The sequence below is a fragment of the Emydura macquarii genome, unplaced genomic scaffold (assembly GCF_026122565.2).
Source record: "Emydura macquarii macquarii isolate MOO-44397 ecotype Brisbane River unplaced genomic scaffold, CSIRO-AGI_Emac_v2 contig_1390, whole genome shotgun sequence".
NCBI lineage: Eukaryota > Metazoa > Chordata > Testudines > Chelidae > Emydura > Emydura macquarii.
In genome coordinates this window covers 3631647-3654514 of record NW_027131527.1, presented here as the reverse complement: position 1 = coordinate 3654514, position 22868 = coordinate 3631647, and the positions used below count along the sequence as shown (strand labels likewise).

Here is a 22868-nt window from a genome sequence, read left to right as displayed (position 1 = left end):
TAACTACTCACTCCCCTCTAAAGATGGCCACGAAGCCCACAAACTCGTCCGCTGTTCAGTTTTTCTTCCTTAGCTCACCAGGGCTCTGTGCTGAGCCCAGCACAGGCAGGAAGATGAGGAAGGTGAGGGGAAGCATTGAAAACAGGAAAGTGGGTGACAAAGCTGGAGTGTTCAGTTGGATATTCTTGATTTAGCATTTGGTTATGGTGAAAATGACTTATCTCCTCTGCAAAATTAATGGAACTTTGGTGGCATCTGATCCTACATATGAAGCTGTTATCTGTTGTAGCAAGTTTGGTATATATATGTGCAGTGGCTAGTCTGTAACAGGGATGCAAAAAAAGGGTGACACACATTGGGTCAAATTTCTTGAGTGATTTTTTAACATTAACGTAGTATCCCAGAAGCACTTGTCAATTCAATACCTTCCAAAATTCACATACACTTCAATTAGTATTTACCACATTCTGGTGTGATATTTTTTTAAAAAGGCAATTAGGTTGACCTACACAAATTTACTAACAATGTTCCCATAATACACATCTTGTGAGTTAAGATGGTCCTAGCACTGGCCAAATGTAAATGATCATAACTACTAATTTTCCTCAAACTTGGCTTCATATTGAGGTTTTTAGTGAGCTGTATGAAACAGGAAGTGTTTATAGTAAATTGGTTGAATTGTTTAAAAGTTACGGATATTTTAAGTCAGCAAAACATTTTTTAAAATTGTGCACCTAGCTAATTCACAGATGCACACTCTGTCTCCTTTTCAGGGCCAAATCCTGGTCCCATTAAAGTCATCAAGAACTTTTTCACTGACTTCACTGGGGTAAGGATTGGACCCTCTGTGTGCACCTACAGACTTATTTTTTTTTAACCTGAACATGCTCATACTGTTATAACTGTGGTAAAGTAAGCAAAGGCACTGTTTTTAAAAAAACAAAAGCAAGCAAAGGCACTATTCCTCGAAAAGGATCCTATGGTGTATTTCAAATGTCACACATTTTTTCTGCAGCAGCCAAACGCTGTCTGGAATCCTTAAAAAACAGGGAAATGATCTGTTTCACAATTGCTGACCTCCAACAGATGAGGAATTTTGCTCACACCAACTCAAAAGAAAAAATCACTTTTCGGCAGACTTCAAGCATAAAAATGTTCAGCCCAAAATAAAACTATTTGGAAAAAGTTATCAGTGTGTGTAAATAAGGTGCCACATGGATCATTTTAACATATAATTAATAATTTTCGCTCAGCAGTTAGCCTCAAGCCATAAGATAATTAATAATTACCTTATGCAGCACATTCAAAACATCTTTTATGCAATTATGTACAACACATAGTTCCACGAGAATCAACACAAATATGATATATGTAAACATCTCAAAGTAGCTATAATATAGACTGTAATTTCTTTAATGATAACAATAAATTAAAATGTTACGATCTTAAAATAAAAATTATTTTTAAAAAGTCTTGAAAAGAGGGTATTTTTATCAAGGCTCTGGAGGTCTGCACTGTATTCTTGTACTTGATCACTGGCTTATGATCATGTCTCTTTCCTTGTTTTCCTGCTCTTTTTTTCCTTTTGACTGTGACTAAACATACCAATAGATTTTTTTGCTTCCTTTTTTTCCTTTCCAAAGGAAAGAATATATTTGTTCTTTCTACACTGTGATTGGGAGATGTGGCAGTTTCTCAGGTGAAATCTTGAGTCGTACGTAGATTTCTGAGCCTTAGATTTATAGTTTTTAAAAGATAATGGGAGGGCAGGCTTTCCAGTGAGTTACAGACTCTAGATTCAGGTGATAATTTGTATTAAGGCCCCACCAAAGATTAGCACCCCATTGTCCTAGGCACTATACAAAAAGGAAGTAATTGTCTGTCCATACCTTAACAATCTTACAATCTAAATAGACAAAACAGACAAAAGATGGGAGAAAGGAAGTATCATTTTTCTCCATTTTACAGGCAGGAGCTGATACACAGAGAGATTATGACTTGCTCAAAGTCACACAGGAAGTCCATGGCAGAGTCAGGAACTGAATTGTGATTCCAGTACCTCAATCACAGAGACACTCTTCCTCTTGTTGCTGTTGATTTTGCCTTGCTGGCTGTGTGATCTGAGTATCACAATCGATGGAAATGGAGTCTGAGTGCCCTTGTTCCTTGGAGGGGCTATTATTGAGGTTGATACTAGGGGAACAGGGAACAGTTTGAGTTAGGCTGAAAGCAACTAACTGGATAGAGCAGTGCACAAGGTTTAATAAAGTTCCACTTGTTCAATTTAACCTGCATTCAGCTTCATTTTTTGCAAATTAAGTAATCTAGCATTTGTGTCCTCAGCGTTGCTTTTATTGTTCTCTTTCAGCCTCAGTGTTCCGCAAGTGAAGCTATTTTCCTCACTTACCCAAGTGTAAAACTTCTACAAATTACAGACAAGAGTGAGCATCTGTGTAAAAATCCACATCTTGGGCAATCTCGTGACACCAATACTTAAGCAGAACTTACTATTAAAATCATGGGTAGTTCTGCCTAAAAGCTGATGGCTTGATCTAGCCCTTTGAATCTAGCTTGCCACTGTATTCTGAACCTAGGTTACTACAGGTCAGAGGGCAGTAATCACAACCATTTGTGTATATGTACTCCCACTAAATAAAATCTAATATTGCAATGTTCTTGTAAGTGATCTTAATAAATGCAGTGAAAACCAGTAGGTAATGGCTTCTATGATTTATTTGGATATAAAGTCGAGGATTGTGGTGATATCCTGGGACCCATTCCAGCTTTGATCTGTGATAATGGGACAGATTACAGTTAGCATCATCCACATCTTCTGTTTGTTTATGGTCTGAAGTACATTGTGCTAAATGTTGTTATTTGCAATCTAAAAAGAAAAGAACTTAAAGTGGGTTTTTTTGGTTTTTTTTTTGGATGTTTATAATAGCACCGACACCAGCACGAGCACCAGTGCATTCTTACACACCAGGCAAGACTGATCCTGCATGCCGCCCTCCCTGGGTAACAGATGACTCCTTTTCCCAGAAATTCACACCTGGAAAAACCACCACTTCTGTTACCAAACATATTCTGCCACGGGGTGCTCCAGCACCATCTCCTGCCTCAACTTCTTCTTACACATCTCCTTCAATACCAGCCTCTTCCCAGGCTCCTGCTGTAACCCGGGGAACAATTCAAAGGGCTGAACGTTTCCCAGCCAGCAACCGAACTCCTCTCTGCGGACACTGTAACAGCATAATTCGGTAAGGTCATGAAACTCTGAGGAGAGGGATGGGGCAGGAGAGAAAGTATCACAGAGCAACTGATTATTGCATTTTATTATACAATCTCAGACCCTGAAACACAGTTAAATAACCCAGAGGGGATGTCTGTTCTCTGCTTGATTAATTTAGCATTTCCAGAGCTCATCTTTGTCATCATGTGGTTCATTTTTTATCACTGCAAAATTATACAAGATCATTGTTTTGGGCATCTTCTACCACAAATACTGCCTTTTTCTTACAAATTTCTGGTCCCCAAGGTATCTAAGAAATAAAACTGGAAGGACACTGTGTAAAACTATATTGGGTTGTGGGGGTGAGACATCAGTTTAGAGACAAATGCAATTGCTGCTTTTGTGTCTGGAGAAAGACAATGCATACACTCTATTGCCAGTGATTGACTGCATGCATCTCTTTTTCTCCTCCCCCAGTTCACTCTGCGGGACTGGTGCTATTGTTACCCTGTTGTTTGCTGGCTGATTTCAAGTAATCAGTGTATTTTTAATGACAGTTCATCTACTAAAAGGAACTGGTTCATTGTGGTAAAGCTACTGATTATCACTCTCCTATCTTCCCATATAGGAATACTCCAGTAATACAAACAATATTCTAATCAGTACATCTAATTACAGTTAACAGTAAATCACCAAAACATTTTAATGTGGCAGTAGATAATCAAAGAGCAAGTTTCTATTTTGACAATCTGATGTAATTTAGAATAGAGGGAATGCAACTTTCATTTAAATGCACAAGAAAACGGGACTTTCAAAGCTAGTGTAAAGTATATGTGTATTATACTTTTCATCAACTTTGGAAAATCTCCTGCTTTTTTATGTTTTCAAATGATAATTCTCTGCTTTGTGTCATACTCATTAGAATGAGGAAAGCTTCCCATTTGATTCCCCTACCTCTTGTTTTATATTTGACACATCTGAACTTTTGGTGATTTGTGGTTTTGGTTGGTTGGTTAGTTTTTAAAGACTACATTTTCAGTGTCCTACTCCACACAAGCAGTTTACAAGTGCTGATTGGAAGAATCAGAAATATGATAGTTCTCACAAAGACCATTTACAGTTACGGAGATCTGGAAACCATGGCAGTTATTTTGAAAATTCAGTTAATATTTTAAACTATCAAAAATTATTATAACTAATTCCTGAAATTTTCCTTTAGAAATCTTGAAAAGAGACCTCTTGTCAGCAGGTTGTAGAGTCTTATTTTAAAATGTACCCTCGTTAGTATTGTTCATTGAGGTTATTTGTGCATTCAGCACTTAGCACAGTGGGCCCCCGATCAGTGCCGTTAGATGCTTCTGCAGTACAAATATTATAATTATAATGTTTCGCAGGGGTCCTTTCCTGGTAGCCATGGGTCGTTCCTGGCACCCAGAGGAGTTCAACTGTGCTTACTGCAAGACATCTTTGGCAGATGTGTGCTTTGTGGAAGAGCAGAACAGCGTGTACTGTGAGCGCTGTTATGAGCAGTTCTTTGCACCAACCTGTGCCAGATGCCACACCAAGATCATGGGGGTAAGTCAGAAGAACAGCATAGCCTCGTGTATAAGTTCTCACTCCATTGAAATTAGAAATGGAATACTTTTGATTATAGGCAACTAATTAAAGTATGAAATTTTTCTGCTTTCTTCAACAGTAATTTCCTAACCTATTAATTATCTCAGAATAAGACACATATTGGCTTGCAGAACTCTGATTGTATACTGTCTGGAGATTTGGACATTATTATACTGTACTTATCAGCCTATATAGAGGAACCTTGTAATATGAATAACTCTTTTAAATTTTTATTTAGTTTATTTTTCAGTCTTTTCTGCTCTTGCTTTGGTGACCTCCTAAAGTGTGATCAATTTATTGCTCTCATGCTCCTCTTGCTAAAGTTTGGCAAAATGTGGGTAGATGCGATGCAATCTTCTTCAAACGGGGCTTAATCCAGGAAGTCCACTGACCAGCTGAAGTCTATGTACTTTGATCAGGCCTGCACAGCTATCAGTGCATCTCTGTATGAATAGCAAGACTCTTGCTCTAGAGGTATTATGATTAAGGATAAGATTATGTCACAGAGGTCTCAGCAGTCACAAATTCTGTGACTTCCAGAGACCTCTGTGACATTTTCTTCTTCAGCCCTGGGGTGGCGGGCCTGGAACTGTCAGCTGGTGGGTGCCCTGGAGCTCTAAGCCACTGCGGGTGGCAGGTTCCCCCGGGCAGCGGGAGCCTTGAAGTTCTCAGCTGTTGCTGTGGGCAGTGGAGGGACCCAGAGGTCTGAGCCGCTGGCCCTGGAGCTCCCAGCCACCATAGGTGACTGAACGGAGCTACCATGGGCAGCGAGGGGAGCCCTGAACTCTGATTGGCCCCGGGCATTTGGGGGACCCCGGCACTCTGAGCAACCATGGGCGGTGGGGAGTCCTGCAGCTCCCAGCCACAGGCCCTGGAGCTCTGAACCATGACAGCTCCCAGCTGCTTCAGGGAGCGGGTCCCTGCAACTCCCAACTGCCAGCCCTGGAGCTCCCAGCTGCTGTGGGCTGCAGGGGGACTCCAGAGTTTTGCGCCACCGTGGGCAGCGGAAGGACCAAGGGTGGCGTCAGGACTACAGAACTCTGAGCTGCCATGGACAGTGGGGGGACCCTGGAGCTGTCAGCCACTGTGGTGACGGGTGCTGGACCCCACTCCCTTCACTCCTCTCCTGCAGCGAAGCTCAGGCTCTCATCCCCCATCAGCTCCATTTTGTCACAGTTACTTTTAGTAAAAGTCAGTGTCTGGTCACGGGCTTCTGTGAATTTCTGTTTATTGCCCGTGACCTGTCCCTGACTTTCACTAAAAATTACCATGACAAGATCTTAACCTTAATCATGATGATTAGATTTTTAGAATAAAATACAGGCATCTGAACCCCAGAAAGGTGAGAGCAGAGCCCACTTTTGTTTGTCTTATACACTCCCACTATGTTTTTGTGCCTAGATACTGTGTAGACTGGCACCCTATAAATACCTTAACAAGCTGATGAGGTGGTTGGAGCAACAGCAGATGATGATAACCTTAGTGGTGAACTGTGTACAAAATTGAGAAGGAAGAAGTGCAGGGATGCCAAAGATGCGACCAAGCATCTCTCACAGTTCTTCCGCTTTGGCAAATGAAGAGTTCAGTGTTAATTTTCACCACTCTGCTTTCATTCCTGACATCTGTCTCAATGTTGAGGAAATCTGTGCTTTGCTCCAGGCTAAGGAGTTCATTGTCAGACACTTGAGGTGAAGTCCTAGCTCCAATGAAGCCCTGCATAAGGGAGCTGTAGGGGATTGTTAAAGCAAAGCCACCTGAACAGTGGCGTACAATGGGTCTCCGGCACCCAGGGACAAGCCTGCATTTGCACACCCCCCCGCGCCTTACGCTCTCCCCCATGCAGGGCAGGAGGGGTCCTGGCACTGCCCCCCAGCTGCCCGAGGAGCGGGGAGCTGTTCCGGTGGGGGTGGGCATGGGACCTCAAGGGGCGTAAATGCAGGTTTGGCTCTGCCAACCCCCCTCCCACACATACCTGCCACGTGGCACCCAGTTCTCCAGTTTCAGCCCCGCAGCCAAGCGCAAGCTCAGATGGGGCAACCTCATCCCCTGGCCTGGGATCGCCGGGCCGGCCCTTCACGAAATGCAAGGGGCGTGGGGGTGCTGGGGGAGCCGGCACCCCCCATCCCCTGCACATCATGAAGGGCCAGCCTGGAACCCCCTCCGTAGGCTGGTGCCTGGGGGCCTGGCCCTCTCCCTGCCCCCTCCTCAGTACGCCACTGCCACTGAAATACTTACTTAACTTATCTAAGCATGGAAGAATGAGGCAGCGCACCTCTGTGGATTTCCATCAATAACATAGCAAAGCTGCCAGTTGCCTCTGTTTACATTTATAAGATTTCTCAATCTGTCTTTTGCTTCGTAGCACTGTGAGGTTCATAAATAGATCCAAGCCTATTTGTCAGCTATAATTGTTTTGCAAACAGTAACAGAAGTTAATAAATCTCATTGGTGATTCTGTAATGAGATGTATGGCAAATAAAAATGAGGCTGTGTTGTCTAGCAAGTTAGACAAATGGACTGAAAGCCTGGCAGCTAGTTTCATTCCCTTGTGCCTCTGTCAGTAGAGAAGAAAAAAAGAGTAAACTGCAAGAAACTCACTTGGAATCAGATGCCCCATAAAACAGGAAATAAGCTACATTTAAAAAGTCACAAATCAGGCAGTCTGCTGGGTAACTACTTTGGGCCAGATCCTCAGCTGGTGTAAATCAGTGTGGCTTTACTGAAGTTAATAAAGCTAGGCTGCCTTGCATCTGCTGAATATCTGGCCTTTGTTTTTTGGGCTCCCTGTCAAAAACATACTGTACTCTCTGGGGCACAAGAAAGAATAACAAATGAGCAGTTTGTCACTATGCATCAGAGCTCAGCAGAGATGCTTTTAGACCTGCAGAACCTCAGTCTTAAAAGGTAGGAGGGGGGAAGCAGCAGTAGTCATTGAAGACTGTGTAAAGGGTGGGAGGAGGGTCTGGATCATATTAGGAGTTTCAGTTGGAAAGGAGAGTGCTGTGGGGGAGGACTAAAGAAGGGGCCATGAGGGCTTGGTTGGAGGAAAAGAAGTGACCCATGGTTTCAGATAAGCACCCAAGATGCGACCTAATGCGGCTCACCATGACTGTTTGTCAAACGCAGTTCCAGACTAGTCCTAAATCTCTCTTGTTGGGAGAATATTGACCATGCAGAATTAAAGTAAAGGCTGCAGTGTTTTTTGTGAGGTGAACACGTATCCACTATAGCCTAGGATTAGACCAGCAAACTCATTTTCACTTGTCAGCTAAACTAAAATCTGAGTCCAGGTCTCCAGAGATTTAAAAATTAACATTGGGATTGTCAAAGGAGCCTATGGGAGAAAGTAAGTGGGATTTCAGCAAACTCATTTAAAATCCCAGCCTTCAACAACGCTTAGCCCCTATTTACATTTTTTGGTTTTATATCAATGTTTTCTTTGTCAAAAGAACAGCTGTATAGCCTTGCAAAACTCTTACCTGGAATTTCAAGGGGGTGCAGGATTTGTGTAAGAAAATCCTTTCAGTGATACAGATTAGTAAATTGTTCCCCCTCTTTCTGTAAAAAGTTTCCTTCTTACAGTCTCTTTGTTGCACATGTGCACACACAAAACAAGAAAGAAATTTAAATTTTATTTTTTGTGCTAGATCTCCCAGGGAGCTCAGAGCCATCAGATGTGTTGATGCACTCAACTGGCTGAATTGAGCTGTTGTTTGTTAGATGTTTGGGATTTTGTTTTGACAATAAATCATATTAGGAGGTCCAGTGCGCTGAATGGAGGCAGAGATTTCCCATAGGAGTAAACATTACTACTGACGTTTGTATTTCCTCTTTTTAAAAATTCCTTGAGCTGTTATGTTATATCTTGTGCACAAGAATTGGCTGGTTTTAAAATGAGAAGCTCAGGGTACCTCAGCCTTGTATTTATTTTTCTGTAGGTGGGTTTAGTGCATATGGTATTTTGCTGTTTTTGTTTTTCAGGAAGTGATGCATGCTCTAAGACAGACTTGGCACACAACTTGCTTTGTCTGTGCTGCCTGTAGGAAACCATTTGGGAATAGCCTATTCCACATGGAGGATGGGGAGCCATACTGTGAGAAAGGTATGACACGCAGTAGAACCACTGTATCCTACCAGACAGTTCTGCTCAGTACAGTATTAGTGTCCTTCCTGTTATCTGGCAGCAACATGGAAATAGGGCAATTGTCAGACAAAATGAGGCCATTAGCCCATCTAGTCTGGTGTCTTGTCTCTGACATCAAGCTATACAACAAGCATCAAGTGTTTCCCAATCTATATTTTCCCACAGCTTCCCTTGCCTACTTGTGATTAGGCAGGCTGTTTGTCTGGTGTTAAACTGGACAGTCCTGCTTTTGTAGTATTTGTCCCCATCCGGTACTGAGACAAAACTGGACATGGTTTTGTCCAGTATCAGACAGGGAACCCATAATGAAGAACGCGCCAGGTCACCCCTGTCAGAGTGACCTCATGTACCCTGGGGAAGGGGGTGTGCTCTCTAAAATGGCACCCTCTATGTGGCATCACCTTGCACACACCATGCATGTGAGATTATGCTTGCAGGACTGGAGTCATGCTGGCGGGGCAAAACCAGACTATTCCAAAAGTGCCGGAATGCCTGGTGTTCTGGAAATGTGCAAGTGTCCACTCTACTTGTGATGGACTGGCATATGGATGTGCCCTTCCTGATTCACAGCTCCTCTCAGCACACTTCTGTCTCTCTTCTCTCCCTTATCCATTATTGGCTCTGTGTTTTGTCTTGTTTTTTCAAATTAGGGTGATTTTTTATTTCCTTCCCTGGTGGCCTGCCCCTCACCAGGCAGCTACCTTCGTTGGTTTGGGAGGGAGGGACGTCCGTTAGGAGCTTCACAATGCCACTCCGGGATGGCTGCTGCCTAAATCACTCCTTCCTCAATTAATTCACTTGCGTCATGACCTCACATGACCTAAATGGCACAGCATGCCCACAAGTTAGATGGTACTTATTTGCCCATGACTGGACAATACAGTTAAAGGGAAAGCTCTCCTGGGATAAGCAACAAGGGGCAACTCCAGCATTTCTGTTCTCTGGCTGCTGGTACTGCCTGCATTCTGAAACTGGCAATCAGCTTTCAAGTGCAATTGTTTCTTGACAGCTGAGAAGGGATGGGCCCAAACTCTTGGATGCTATGGTAAAGGGGGCATATGGATAAATAAATGGAGCTAGCTAGGTAAATGAGCTTTGAGACAGGATACAAGTCTAGACTAAATTATGAAGTGCTCGTTCCCTCCTTTCTCTGCTCCCTACTGCATCACTGGCCTCAGCTTTCTCTGGAAGTGAGAAATGGAAACCTTAGGGGTCAAAGGATACCTCCCAGGCCCTGGATTTAAGGGGGGACAAATCTAACGTGGTTTAGATTGGGGGCTCTAGCATGTACTCTTTTAGAATTGGAGCTTTCCACCACATTTATAACCTGACATTTTTTAAAAAAAAAATTTATTTTATTTTTTTTTACTCTTTTGCAACTTGTCTATTTTCTGCTGTATCTTTTTTGAGATACAATAACTCTAGATTGAAGTCAGTATTCAAAGTTAGGATGTATTACCGAAGGTATACAGTGTTATAATATTTTTTATTTCATGCAAAAATTATGTTATTCCAACATTAAAACTGAGATTATAAATGCACACCACACAGGGAAATCTAAGTGGTGCTTACACAGTGCTTATCACGTCATCCCCCTTGTCCTTCTGTAGTATGCCGTATAACTTTATTTTGTGCTTATGATTTTTTTGTAGATAGATAGTGTGTGTGATTATAACTCAATCTATCTATGGCTAATTTCCAAGTCCTATCGGAAAAATAACTTTGAATTTCCTGAATTGTGTGTGATTTATATTCACAATCATAACATTGCATTAAAGTGGGCTTTTGCATTGAATTTCTGTGTTTAAAAAAGAAAAGGAAGGAGGGGGAGAGAGCTGCTCAAAAATATTCACCTTTGGAGAATTTCAGTGGGATGTAGGAAAGAATCCTAAGCAAAAATAATCCTAGGCACATCTCTGTTTCTTTTGGGTACAATATGATTGTGTTCAGAGTTTGTTCTAAGTTTTCTTTTGTTTTATTTTAGATTACATTGCTTTGTTCAGCACAAAATGCCATGGCTGTGATTTTCCTGTTGAAGCAGGAGATAAATTCATTGAAGCCCTGGGACACACTTGGCATGATACCTGCTTTATTTGTGCTGTAGGTATCTACATTAACATCTAAAATATTATTGTATAATCTTATTAGAATTTGTGAAATTACACTGGAAGAATTCAGTTAAGTATTTCTGGGGGTGGGAAGCGGTTGATTGCAGATGTGGGGTTGTTTTCCCTTTTTTCCAATTTTCATCGGAATAACTAAATTTGATCAACATTGCTCAGAAACAGTACAATAATATTGTGCTTTTTGGCAGAGTCTATACAAACTGTGTTGGAGAGCAGTGCTTGGTATTAAATTAATTATATTTGCAAATAAAGGTAAATCAGGATTTAAAATGGATCTCAGACTGATATTACTACCAAATTGAATAGTGTGAAATATAATATATTCCTTCCTGATGACCAAAAGTTCTATTTATATAATTGTGCAATTTGCATTTTCACACAGAATACATGTGGGAATTTGCAGAAAGGACTCAGTTCAGAAAGAACAAATAATACCAATGTTAGTCAGATTCATCATTTTGTCTGCTTTTGTGCATGTATATATGTATAATAGATATATACGCACACAAATAAGTGGTGGTGATAGTTAGCACTTATCACCCATGACTGCTCCACCTGCACTCATTCCCTAACCCATTTCCCCTAGAACTATTAGTAATACTCCAAGTCTCTTGTCAGCTACAAACAGTAGACTGATGTGGTCAGGAAGAATAGTAACAGCCTCACTGATTCCTTTGGGGCCATGCACCTCTCTACTGAACTTTAGGAAGTATATAATTGATTGATTGTGTCTAATGTTAAATTAACCTACTGGCTGCTGTCCTCTCCATGAGACATTTTCTTCAGTGTTATAATATGCGACTTCTCTGAAATTGGGATTGTCTGAAGTTGATACTTACATTTGCGTTAGGACACTGGCTGTTGCTTGCACAATCCAGTATCTATTTTCTTTTGGTTCAACCTCAGTATTTGTCATAAAAATATATTTAAACACTTATAAAAGACACCTTCTCTGAATATTTCCTATTCTGATCCATTTGTACTTTTAAGTAGTTTCTCACCCATTTATTTTAGTTGGCAAGACTGGATATGTTTGTAAAGGTGATACTATCCCTTTGTTTCTGTTAATGTAATTTTTCACAGCTGTCCCATACCAGTTCATCCTAATGGTTTTAGTAGCATATAAAGCCAAACAGAAAAATGCATATCAATCTATCTATGCATTTCTAATGTGCTCATCCCAGTATTATTAATGTGCACTGCTTTCCATTATTCCAGAGCCTTCCTAAGGCATAGGGTCAAAAGAGAGCAGTCAGTGAGATCAGCTACTCACAACTCATTCTTAAGGCTAGATTCTGATACCCTGACTTATACTGATTATGACCAAACTCCTTAAGTGGTCCTAATGAAATCTATGGGACTCTCATGAAGTATGGAGCTACTCATTGTGAGTCAGAGTATCAGAATCTAGTCCTTAAAGACTAAGGAGCAATAAAACTGTTACTAATAGCTACATTTCTCTTTGTGATTCCTAATTGTGTTAAATCTTTAATTTTAGGTGTGCCATGTGAATTTGGAAGGTCAGCCATTTTACTCCAAGAAGGATAAGCCACTGTGCAAGAAACATGCTCATGCCATCAATGTCTAAAAGAAGAGCTGGAAGGCAGTGACACTGGGAGAAAAATGGCAACTAACTGAGAAATTGCAAAAAGGGGGGAAGAGGCTAGGAAGCTACTGAACACATCTGAAATATATTTTAGTAACTTTTATATTTGCAGAGCATACTTTTGCATGTTTCATACAAAAAGCTGATTGAACGTTCACAATTAATCAATCTGAGTAAAATGTTACTGCGAAAGCTAGAACAAAAATTAAAGACATTAAATTAATTTATTATTTCATTTTACACAAAACATTTTTTTAAAAGTACCCATAGCAGCCTTAGAGCTGAGACCATACACTAGTGTTTAAAAACAATTGAAAATAATTCATGGTATTTGTTACAAGAAAATATTATGTACCAAAATATTAAGTAAAAAATAATTTATAGAATCATGGCTGATAGCTGTAAAATTAAGATAGGTAGATCAGAATTTCCTCAGCAAAAAGGAAATGCTATGCCATTATTTATGTCATGGTGCTACCTCCGAGGATCAAATTTTTTAGACTTTCAATGAACTAGAGACATCCCATAGGCTTTCCCAAATGAGTTTGTCTTGAATCCAAATAGAACTGCAGTGCTAAGAAGATAATGGATGACTCAAAAGTTTGGGAATCAGAATAAAATTAAGAGGACATTAAATCCTTCCACCCACCCCCAACAGGACTGAGACAAGAAAGTGTTTCAGTTTTGTATTGATCAGTGCACGTGGCCTTGTGCATGCACAATGGATTACCTCATTTTCTAATCAGAGTGGAAAAGGGGAACTGGCTTTCTCTAATTTGCTCTTATATGGAATGGGCAGGCATGTGGTTGGAGAAGATCCATGTTGCGTTTCTAGTCAAAGCTGATTCATCTTTTCATTTGTCCTGTGAATGGAAAATATCTAGTTATTACTTGTTTAGCACTGCAGACCAAGCCTCCATTTAGCACAACTAGGAAGGGTAGGAATGGGAAATAGCCCTGGGAAGGTTCTCAACTCAATCCCAAATCCTTGGAAAAGGGGCATCCTTTTTTCTTCCTATTAATTTCAGTGAAGAATAATAAAACACTTAATAAGGCAGCACCAAACCACAGGCACATGCTCTTATTACTGTGATTAGTTTCTTTAAATATAACACATCCCAAGGGTGGTTGTGGTTGCTGCTGTAAGAAGATATAAGCCCACCCACATAAGGTAGTTAATAGATCACCTGTTCTAACATTTTAAAATCATCTGACACGTTCTTACAAGTATTTATAAAAGCTTATATATTGTTGTGAAAAGCAGCAACTATTTATCGTATTGACAATAGCTTTGGATTTTAAAATTTAAATATCAGCGATAGTTTTGTATGTGAGACAGTGGTTTATTGCTACTCAGCTGAGAAAAATAACCATACTTAAGGACAGAAAGCTTCATCACTCTTCAAGTTTTTAGCTATTTATTTTGAGTGAGCATTATGATTGTATAGTGATTGACAGCATGCAGTATTGACAACGTTAAGTCAATATTTCTCAGGCTCCAGCTACCTAAGTATGTAATGTATGGGCCTTATTCTGATCCCACCTGCAACCCACTGTGTCTTGGATTTTTGCACAGTATAAATATAAAAGTGAATCATTTAGTGGCTTCCTTTTTCCCTCCTAAAATTCTATGTCCATTTTAGGAAACATGCCATATTTTCTTAGGGGATGGAAAGCTTATTTCCTTAGAGGATGAAGAGCATATCCAGTAGGTGGTAGGAAGGTCAATATAAAAGGAATTCTTATCTCTAATGTGCAATTTTCATATTGTCTTTACTAACTAACCACATATATCTTGAAAAAAAATAGTGCCTAAGTTAAACTTGTCCTCTGGCTGTTCTGACTTGTGTGACTTGCATTTATACAGTAGAGCATCTTGTTTTCACAGATTTAGCACTCTCACAAGGATCAGAATTTTACATGGATGGTTTATTCTTAAACAATTTCTCTAGCGTATTAGGTACAAACATTTTTTTCTATAGTTGGCAAGTCTTCTTTCTCCATTTATGGGCCAGATCCTCAGGTGGTGTAAATCAGCATTTAGACTCCACTGATTACTCCAACCAAGGATCTGGCTCATTGTATTCTCCAACAGGGTAAGTTACAATCAATGCAAGGAAAAACTCATTTTCCATTCATACCTGATTTCTGTTAATGCCTTCCCTAGGCAGTGATGTATCTACTGTTTCTTTTTGAAAATTTCCTTTCAAGATTCTAGTGCCACTCAACAAATTATAGTATTATCACTCTTTATCAATTAGCAATAGGATCAGGATCTGTGGTATACCATGGACAGACAACATTGCAGCTGCTCTGTCAGATGGTTTTTGTGTATTGCCCACTGGGAGGGGGAGCCTCTAGGGTTATGTCTATATTACAAGCGCTTTAGCAACACGGCTACAGTGCTGTAGCTATAATGCTGTAGTATATACATTTGCTACAATAACGGAAGGAGTTTTTCCATCGCTGTAGTAAATCCACCCTTCAAGTAGTGGTAGTTAGGTCAACAGAAGAATCTTTCCATTGACCTAGCTGCAGCTACAGTGAGGGTTAGGTTGACCTAACATCACACAAGGCGTAAAATTTTTCACAGCCCTGAGTGATACAGCTAGATCAAACTACGTTTTATGTGGAGACCAGCCTAAGTAGTTGCATACAATAAATTTCCTATTTTGACCTACATTGCTTCCTAATTTGATCCAAAAATAAGGAATTAAGTTATCCACACTTGACATCTATATTTAGACACTCTTTTAGCACAAATCTAAACCAGAATCTGGTGCATGGTAGTATACTATTTTGAATCTCTTTTGGGTAGAATACTATGTAATCACCACAACTGTTCTGCCAGGCAGAACACACTCCTAAGACAAATAAGATACACATGCATAACTTAGAATAGGACCCTTACATTATATATCACTAATGTATCTGCGGCACAAAAAGATAATTTTCAGGTTGAATAATGTATTATTTTTTTTATATCTTGTAACAATTACCTGAGGTTAAAGTCATAAGACTTCCTAAAGTAATCTTTTCATTCTAATTCACGTGGAGAATTTTACTTAGAAGACAAAAATGCTGTACCTCTGAATGGCCAAATGATAAAACTATATAAGAATTAGGGTTTTTATCAAAGGATTTACAAAATAACCCATCTTCCATCATTAAAATTAGTCTTCAATCTCTATGCTGCTAAAAATTCAAAAAATAAGCTTTACTTTTTATATTGTTTTTTCTTTTTCTATTTGCAGCACAGAAAATAAGTTAAGCACTTCAGAAAGAAACTTCATTGTAACTGTCTGTTGAAAATTTCTCCTTTAAAAAATCGATAGTTTTTTGGTACATCAGAATCACACACACACACACATGCAAAAAAGTGAAATTCAACCAAAATAAGCAAAATTGTTTGAGTTTGGTCCTTCAGCGGTCAGTAACATAGGTGAAATGTTTTATTTAAGGTTATTTCTTTTTATATTTAATAATGTGAATGTCTACAGCACTAAACACACTTATTAGTGTCTAATGCTGGACAGTATAATGTTTATTTGCAATACTTGTCTCCTGGTAGTAGACACTAACTTGTTTAGTATTTATAAATGGTTACATTTGCAACTGAGTGATTTAATGCCTGTAGTGATCATGCTAGGAGTCTAGCTTTTATAATATACTGAAATGTTGACTTTACACCACAGGTGCCCTTGGTTTTAGATTTTTTTAAAAAGTTTCTAGTTATTAGTTCAGAAACAAAATGTAGTGTGGCTTTTGAGGTGTGAGTGAACATATGTTGCATGGATTACCTGTGCCAATATTCTAGCAATAAAAGGGATGTGCAAATACATTTAGAGCTTTATGTTTTGGGCATATTTATTAATATGGTTTATCAGCAGTTGACAGCTTTCAGCCAAGAAATGCTAGTTAGGAGGCATAGGCAAATTTATATTCGTTATGTCAGAGCCTTAAGATTAAAAAAATGGAACTGTTTCAGCCTTCCATTGCTGTATAGCAACATAGAACATGGTGGTAAGTAAATTGCACTGTTTAAGCAAACAAGTGTGAGTACATTCAAAAGATGTAGTGCCTAGAAGTTGTAACTTGGCAAGACTTGTAAATTTACAGGCCTTATTGTGTCAACAAATGTTACTTAAAATAACCTGATAAGCAAGAGGCAAATTTTGTCCTCAGTTACAAAGGTCTCTAAACTGATTTACATTGGTGAAATTGAGGGCAAAGTTTGGCCCCAACTGGTCAGGTTTTTATTCTTCTGTTTCTAACCAAAAATGATTTTAAGAATATTCAAAAAAGGTCTAACCCTCCTGATTTAACTCTACTGCCATGATAGACTGGCAAATAAGAAAAACATTTCAGATAATACTGTGGTTTATTAAAACAGGCTTTTTTGCACAGTCTTAACTCCCCTTCTTCCCCCCCTAAAAATGCAGTTTTTTAAAAGACATAGCTATAGCTAATCATTAAACTTGATTAAAACATATATATATAAAACAGTAAAGGGACAGACCGTTTTAAATGACATTAATGAGTTTCACACCAGGAAGTGAATTTCCATGCACTTCGATTTTATTTTACAGCCATCACTGTTTACAATTTATGTGTGAAAAAAAAATTAGAGCTAGTTAAACTGAGATTAAAATGTATTGGGAAAATGAGTCTATAGAATGAGCAAAGTTACACAATTCACCTTTATATCTAAATCACTGTCTAATTATTTCTATCTTGACCTTTTATCCTTTGCATTAAGAGATTCTTAATGGAAGAGAAATTGTGCCTTGTCTCCACTAAAGATGGTCTATAGTTTCAAGTCTGGGTTTTTTCTTTGTAAATCATAAATCTTAAAGTCAACCAGAGTCACTGCTGACTAACTCAGAAAGAAAAAGAGAAGCCGTGAAAAAATTGCAGCCGGCCACCCTTGGATACACAATGAAATGCTTTGTTCTCCTGGCCAAATCAGAGAACTATGGCTGAGATTGAGATTAGAGTTAGGCAGAAATTCCCTGCCTGAAACCTATAAAGCATGTTTTTAGACACATTAAAAAAGGTGCAGTCCTTGCTGCTCTGAGGAAGGTCAGACTGAGAGAAAATGTTAGATAAACTAACTGGTTGCATTACAGATTAAATTGTGAAGAATTCTAATGATATTTTTCCCCAACTTTTTGTAGTAATAATGTCACATATAGTGCTCTATCCTTAAGATTTCCTTGCTATTTTGTTGACAGAGGGATTCCTCATCCTTCAGAATGGGTTTAGCTGCATAAAAGGAGTGTATGTCCAATAAGCGGGAAGGATCTCAGGACACACAGGACAGGATTCTAAGTATGGAGCTACAGTATATGTTACAGAAGGAGCTGTGGTGTCAGACCATGCTCCACAATCTTTCTCTACTAGATTTTCCAGGTATAGTGCTCTGATTAGACATTTGGCTAGACCCAAGGAAAGCATGGTGCAAAGAGTGGCTGCTCCCTAACTCTTCATATTATATGAACCTCAGGGCCCTGCAGCCTTTGTGAAGGGGTGGGGTCCTCTATGGTGTGAGAGAGAGAGACCAGGGAAACATGCAAGAGAGCCATTGCTATGCCACCATTACCCTTTTGGGGTCTTCTCTAGGGCATTTTGCTTCCCTCTATACTGTCTTACCGAGGAAAGAATGTGGCCCTCAGTCCTTCCTCTTACAAAACTCTCCTTAATATCCATAGTAGTTTTGCCCAAGTAATGACTTTCAGATTGGTCTGGAGATTTTTCTAGGTAGTAATGACAACCAGAAATAAAAAATGCTTTCATAAGAGGAAAAGATACTTCCAAATTTCCACAAATTTTAACTTTCAGGGGGAAGTGATTCATCTGCAGAACAAAAGATCATTATTAATTTGAAATTAAATATTTGACCTATAACTCTACCATATTTTTCTCCCACAAAGAAAAACATTTTCCAGTTGAATTACTTTAAAAAGCTCACTCACTTTCAAAATTCAGATTGTTTCCATTAATGAAAAAGAAAGTATGGAATCATTTTTTCTTTTACTAAGTGCTATGCTTTTGTGGAAGCCACTGGAAAACAAACAATTGAGTTTGTTTAGTTAAATTGATAACTACTTTTTTAAGGAGCTGGGGGATAGAAAAAAGTCAGTTTGAACAAAGGTGATGATTCATCCAAGGACATATGTGGAATGAATATTGCTTGTTATAAAAAGTCCGTGCAATTGGGTGTTCTTTTGAAAGATTTTGGTTGTTGCAGTGTATTAAATAGCATATTTTGGATTTTTAAGAATGAAGAAAGTTGTTTTTTAAAAAAAGAATGAGGTGGAGAAAGCATGCAAAATGCAGTATTTGTGACTTCCAAGGCAGTTGAAAAAATTACAGTTCAGAAGAGCCAAGAATGGATATAAGAGGGAAAAGATTATTTAGTGGGCTTCAGCAATATTATTGTCTGAACATATGTTAATTGGAAAATAATACTCTTTGTGATTAAGATTTAGTTAAAGGAGATGTTATTTGTTTAATGTAAAATGAGCACATGCATATATATGTATGGTAGGCATATGTGTACTACAGGAGAAATATTCAGAATTGTGGCCTGCACACCTTTATGGGCTATGCAGTTTATGCATGCAAAATTTGAGCCTGCATTTTTGTGCTCAAAATTAATTACATGTGCAAATCTGAGAACACAAACCTTTAACTATCTTGATGGTATCTGCCATCTGATAGGTAGAGATTTGTGGTTTATGATATAGTGACTTTTTGTACGTTTGTGACTGCAACATAATTGTAGGAGCAAAAGGAAGTGCATACTTTTAAAAATGTGGCTCTATATGTAAAATATTACCTCAGGAATAAAAAAATAGCTTTGTTATAATAACAAAAGACTAGTGCAGCTGCACTGCTGTAGCACTTTAGACAAGATGCTGCTATGCCAATGGGAGAACTCCCTTTGGCATAGTTAATCCAACTCCGTGAGAGGCAGTAGCTATGTCAACGGGAGAAGCCCTCCCGTTGACGTAGTGCTGTCAACACTGGGGTTAGGTCAGTATAACTGCGCCACTTAGGGATGTCTGTTTTTCAAACCCGTGTGATGCAGTTATACTGATATAAGTTTGTAGTGTAGACCCAGCCTAAGTGGCAGTGTTTCTTTGGAACACTGACCTTCACTAGGCATAATGAATGCAAGGCAATGGAGCATCACTGTAGATACTCTTTGCTGCTGCAGCATTTTAAGTGCAGACCTAACCTTAGAAGAACACTGCTGTTCCTCTGTAAGTTACAATGGAAAATAACTCTTTGATACTTTGTGTGTGAATAGGTGATGCACAATATTATAAATTATCTCATGGATAATGTGTACTTGTTGCAATTTCTCTGAATACTTACTGACATGGAGATAATTCAGTGTAAAAAGTACAATATAATAAAAGCTACAAGATAGGCAAATGTGGAGAGGTTCAAGTTTTAGCTACAGAGTATGGCAAACCTGAACCTTGATCTGTGTTGCAACAAGATGATAATATAAGGATACTAGCCTAGAAGAGAAGCCCCTATTCCAGAAGCCTGTTGCTGGAGCAAAGGGAAGAAAGAGATGGCTCTTTTTATGTAGGTGACACTTTCTGGCCACGTATATTATGGGAACTAGTTTCTGGAATGGGAATTTTTCTGGGCTGGCATTTTTACATTATGATGTCATAACACCAACTAGGCTGAGCCCAAACTTCCAAAGTTTTCATTCATTTGGCAGATTCAATTTGAGCTGCTAAGGAAGGGCTCCAATTTGCTCCTGAACCACTCAGCCTTGTGTTACATTTTTTATATTGGACTGTAAACAGCCCGGTGGTCTTAATTACAGCTGTGCGCACATCCATGGACTTCTAGGGTAGGAAGAGCTTCCTGAATGATTACATTCTTTGTGGCAAATACCAAGGGCACTAGCCAGCTCCTCAAAATTGTGGGGCTTTTGGCTACTGCATACTCCATCAGCTTCCTAGGCAATGCACTCACAGAAGCTGCTCTCTGTTCAGAAGGCTGTCTAGACTTGGAAACAAATGCAATTTAAAAACTGGGCAATGCTGTCTAGAAAAGGTGTAATGCTGTTGTAGACAGATTTGCACCGATTAAGTGCATTCCCTCAGTAACCGTCACCATTTATGCTCCTGTGGAGCTCCCAACAGAAATGAATGATGCCCTCCCCTGAGGGAGGTTGGGGAGCTAGCTCTCTCTGAATGAATGGCCCCTTCCAAATATAGTGAGGATTTGCTGGTGCTGGGAGGTGTAAATCTGGCCTTAAATACTTCACATAAAAATTTCCACCTTGTTTTCTTAAAAAAGCAGGGGGGGGGGTTATCTTAGAATTTCACAGATGAGGACAACACTTGAACCAAAAGACGGTGAAAGATATTTTTATTTAAGACTTCTAATTGATGAAACCCCAGGAACTTAAAACTGAATATTTGGCATCAGAGAGGGTATGCTGGGAAAACAGTCAAATAAAATATAAATACGAGAGAGTGAAAATGCAAAAGAAAATAGCTTCTTGAGATGATAGTTAGCCATCTATTTTGGCTTTTCCTTTTTTATCACAGGATAATTCACTGTAAATGAATTAATGGTGAAAGGTTCAGCAAAAGCCTTTGGTAAGGAAATAGGAGCAGTGTATCAGGATATCCTTTTTCCGCACCAGAGGACCCAATACTTTCAATTTTATATACAGCGGAAGTAATTAATTGTAACAGAAAGAAGCACAGCTGTGTTTCCTGATGGCCATACTTGCAACAGCCACTGTTGTTTAAGGTTCTGAGAATGTGTGTTGAAAATTGTTCAACTGCCTTGAATTTTTTGTTATTCTCTGATTTTAATTTCCAGTATAAACTTTTGAATTTGTTATGGAATGTTAATACTATTGCTAACATTGTTAATACTATTCTTGTAGGGCCAAATCCTGCATTCTTTAATCAGGCAAAACTTCTCTGAACTTCAGTGGGAATTTTACCTTAGTAAGGACTAAAGGCCAAATCCTGAGAGATGCTGAGAACCTGCCAACTCTAGTTGAAGGCAGTGGAAGTCGCACCATCAGTCAGGATTTGGTCCCAAGTAAGGATTGCAAGCTTTGGCTCTTAGTTATGTGTCTTTTGAACTTGTTCACATTTCATTTCCAGGTGTGTGCAGGTGCATGTGTTGGATTGAGAGCCTGAGAAAATAAGGTTATATTTCTTTGCCTTCAATACTTTTTTATTTCACACACAACATGACTATTGTATTTCTCCTAAAAATTACTTGGCTGAACCACAAGCATTGTCACTTTTCTTTTTTTATGCAGTTGAGCTATACCATTTTGCGTGTTCTATTTTTGGTAATATTATAGAGTGCATGCTGTAGAATTCATGACTGCAAATGGTTTCCCAACACTAGAGAGGGCAATTTATGAAGAACTTTAAGTCTCTTGGAATTTGCAGAGGATTTGCATGCACTATGTACTGTACTTCTACATATATGAACGAAGAAATGGTCAGATCACTTAGGTGCATTTGTGCATATATAACTGTAGTAATACATTTGCGGTTAAGCATATGTTTACAATGATAAAGATCAAATAAAATGTAAGGGCTTGATTCATTAAAAATTCTGTGCTTCATCTGTACAGGACTCTGATCTGTTTCATTCCAACAAACCTGCAACAAATTGCCTGCTTGAAGTTTACATCTTTTCAGTGTAGTAAGCCTCATCTTCTTAAATCTTTCTACACTAGGGAACTCATCTGTTGCTCACCATGGTCATCAGCAACAGATCACCCAGAACCAGAGTTAAAAACAGTTTTACTGCTAGAGCAATTGAGGAAAAAGCCATTTTCAGCATATATATGACAGTAACCACACTTTTTGTAACGGTGCTGAAAAATTGTTCTATCTGTTCTACAGTAGCAGTTAAGCCATTTTTAACTTTGGCTCAGGGAAACCTGTTACTGACAAACATAGTCAGCAATGAGTGACTTTCTTGATGTAAAAGAGGCTTAAATGAATGAAGGTTTACTATTGTCAGCAATAGTAGATGGGACATTAATATATATTGCTGGTGGACTCAAGGAATATGCAACCTTATACAAGAGACGTATAGGTACCTTACATAACAAGAGATAAATTGAAT

General features: G+C 39.1%; 1 protein-coding gene across 17 annotated transcripts in view; it reads left to right on the top strand.

Annotated features, from left to right (window-relative positions):
* The window catches only part of LDB3 (LIM domain binding 3), a 205874-nt gene extending 183509 nt beyond the window's left edge, over positions 1-22365 (top strand). For all 17 annotated transcript variants that reach the window (XM_067552501.1, XM_067552504.1, XM_067552499.1 and 14 more), the window contains 5 exons: positions 2945-3260; positions 4627-4807; positions 8831-8951; positions 10978-11093; positions 12618-22365. In XM_067552501.1, the coding sequence (XP_067408602.1) occupies positions 2945-3260; positions 4627-4807; positions 8831-8951; positions 10978-11093; positions 12618-12707 (824 nt within the window). In that variant the 3' untranslated portion in view covers positions 12708-22365. The remainder of the gene's footprint in view (positions 1-2944; positions 3261-4626; positions 4808-8830; positions 8952-10977; positions 11094-12617) is intronic.
* Positions 22366-22868: the final 503 nt, after the last annotated feature.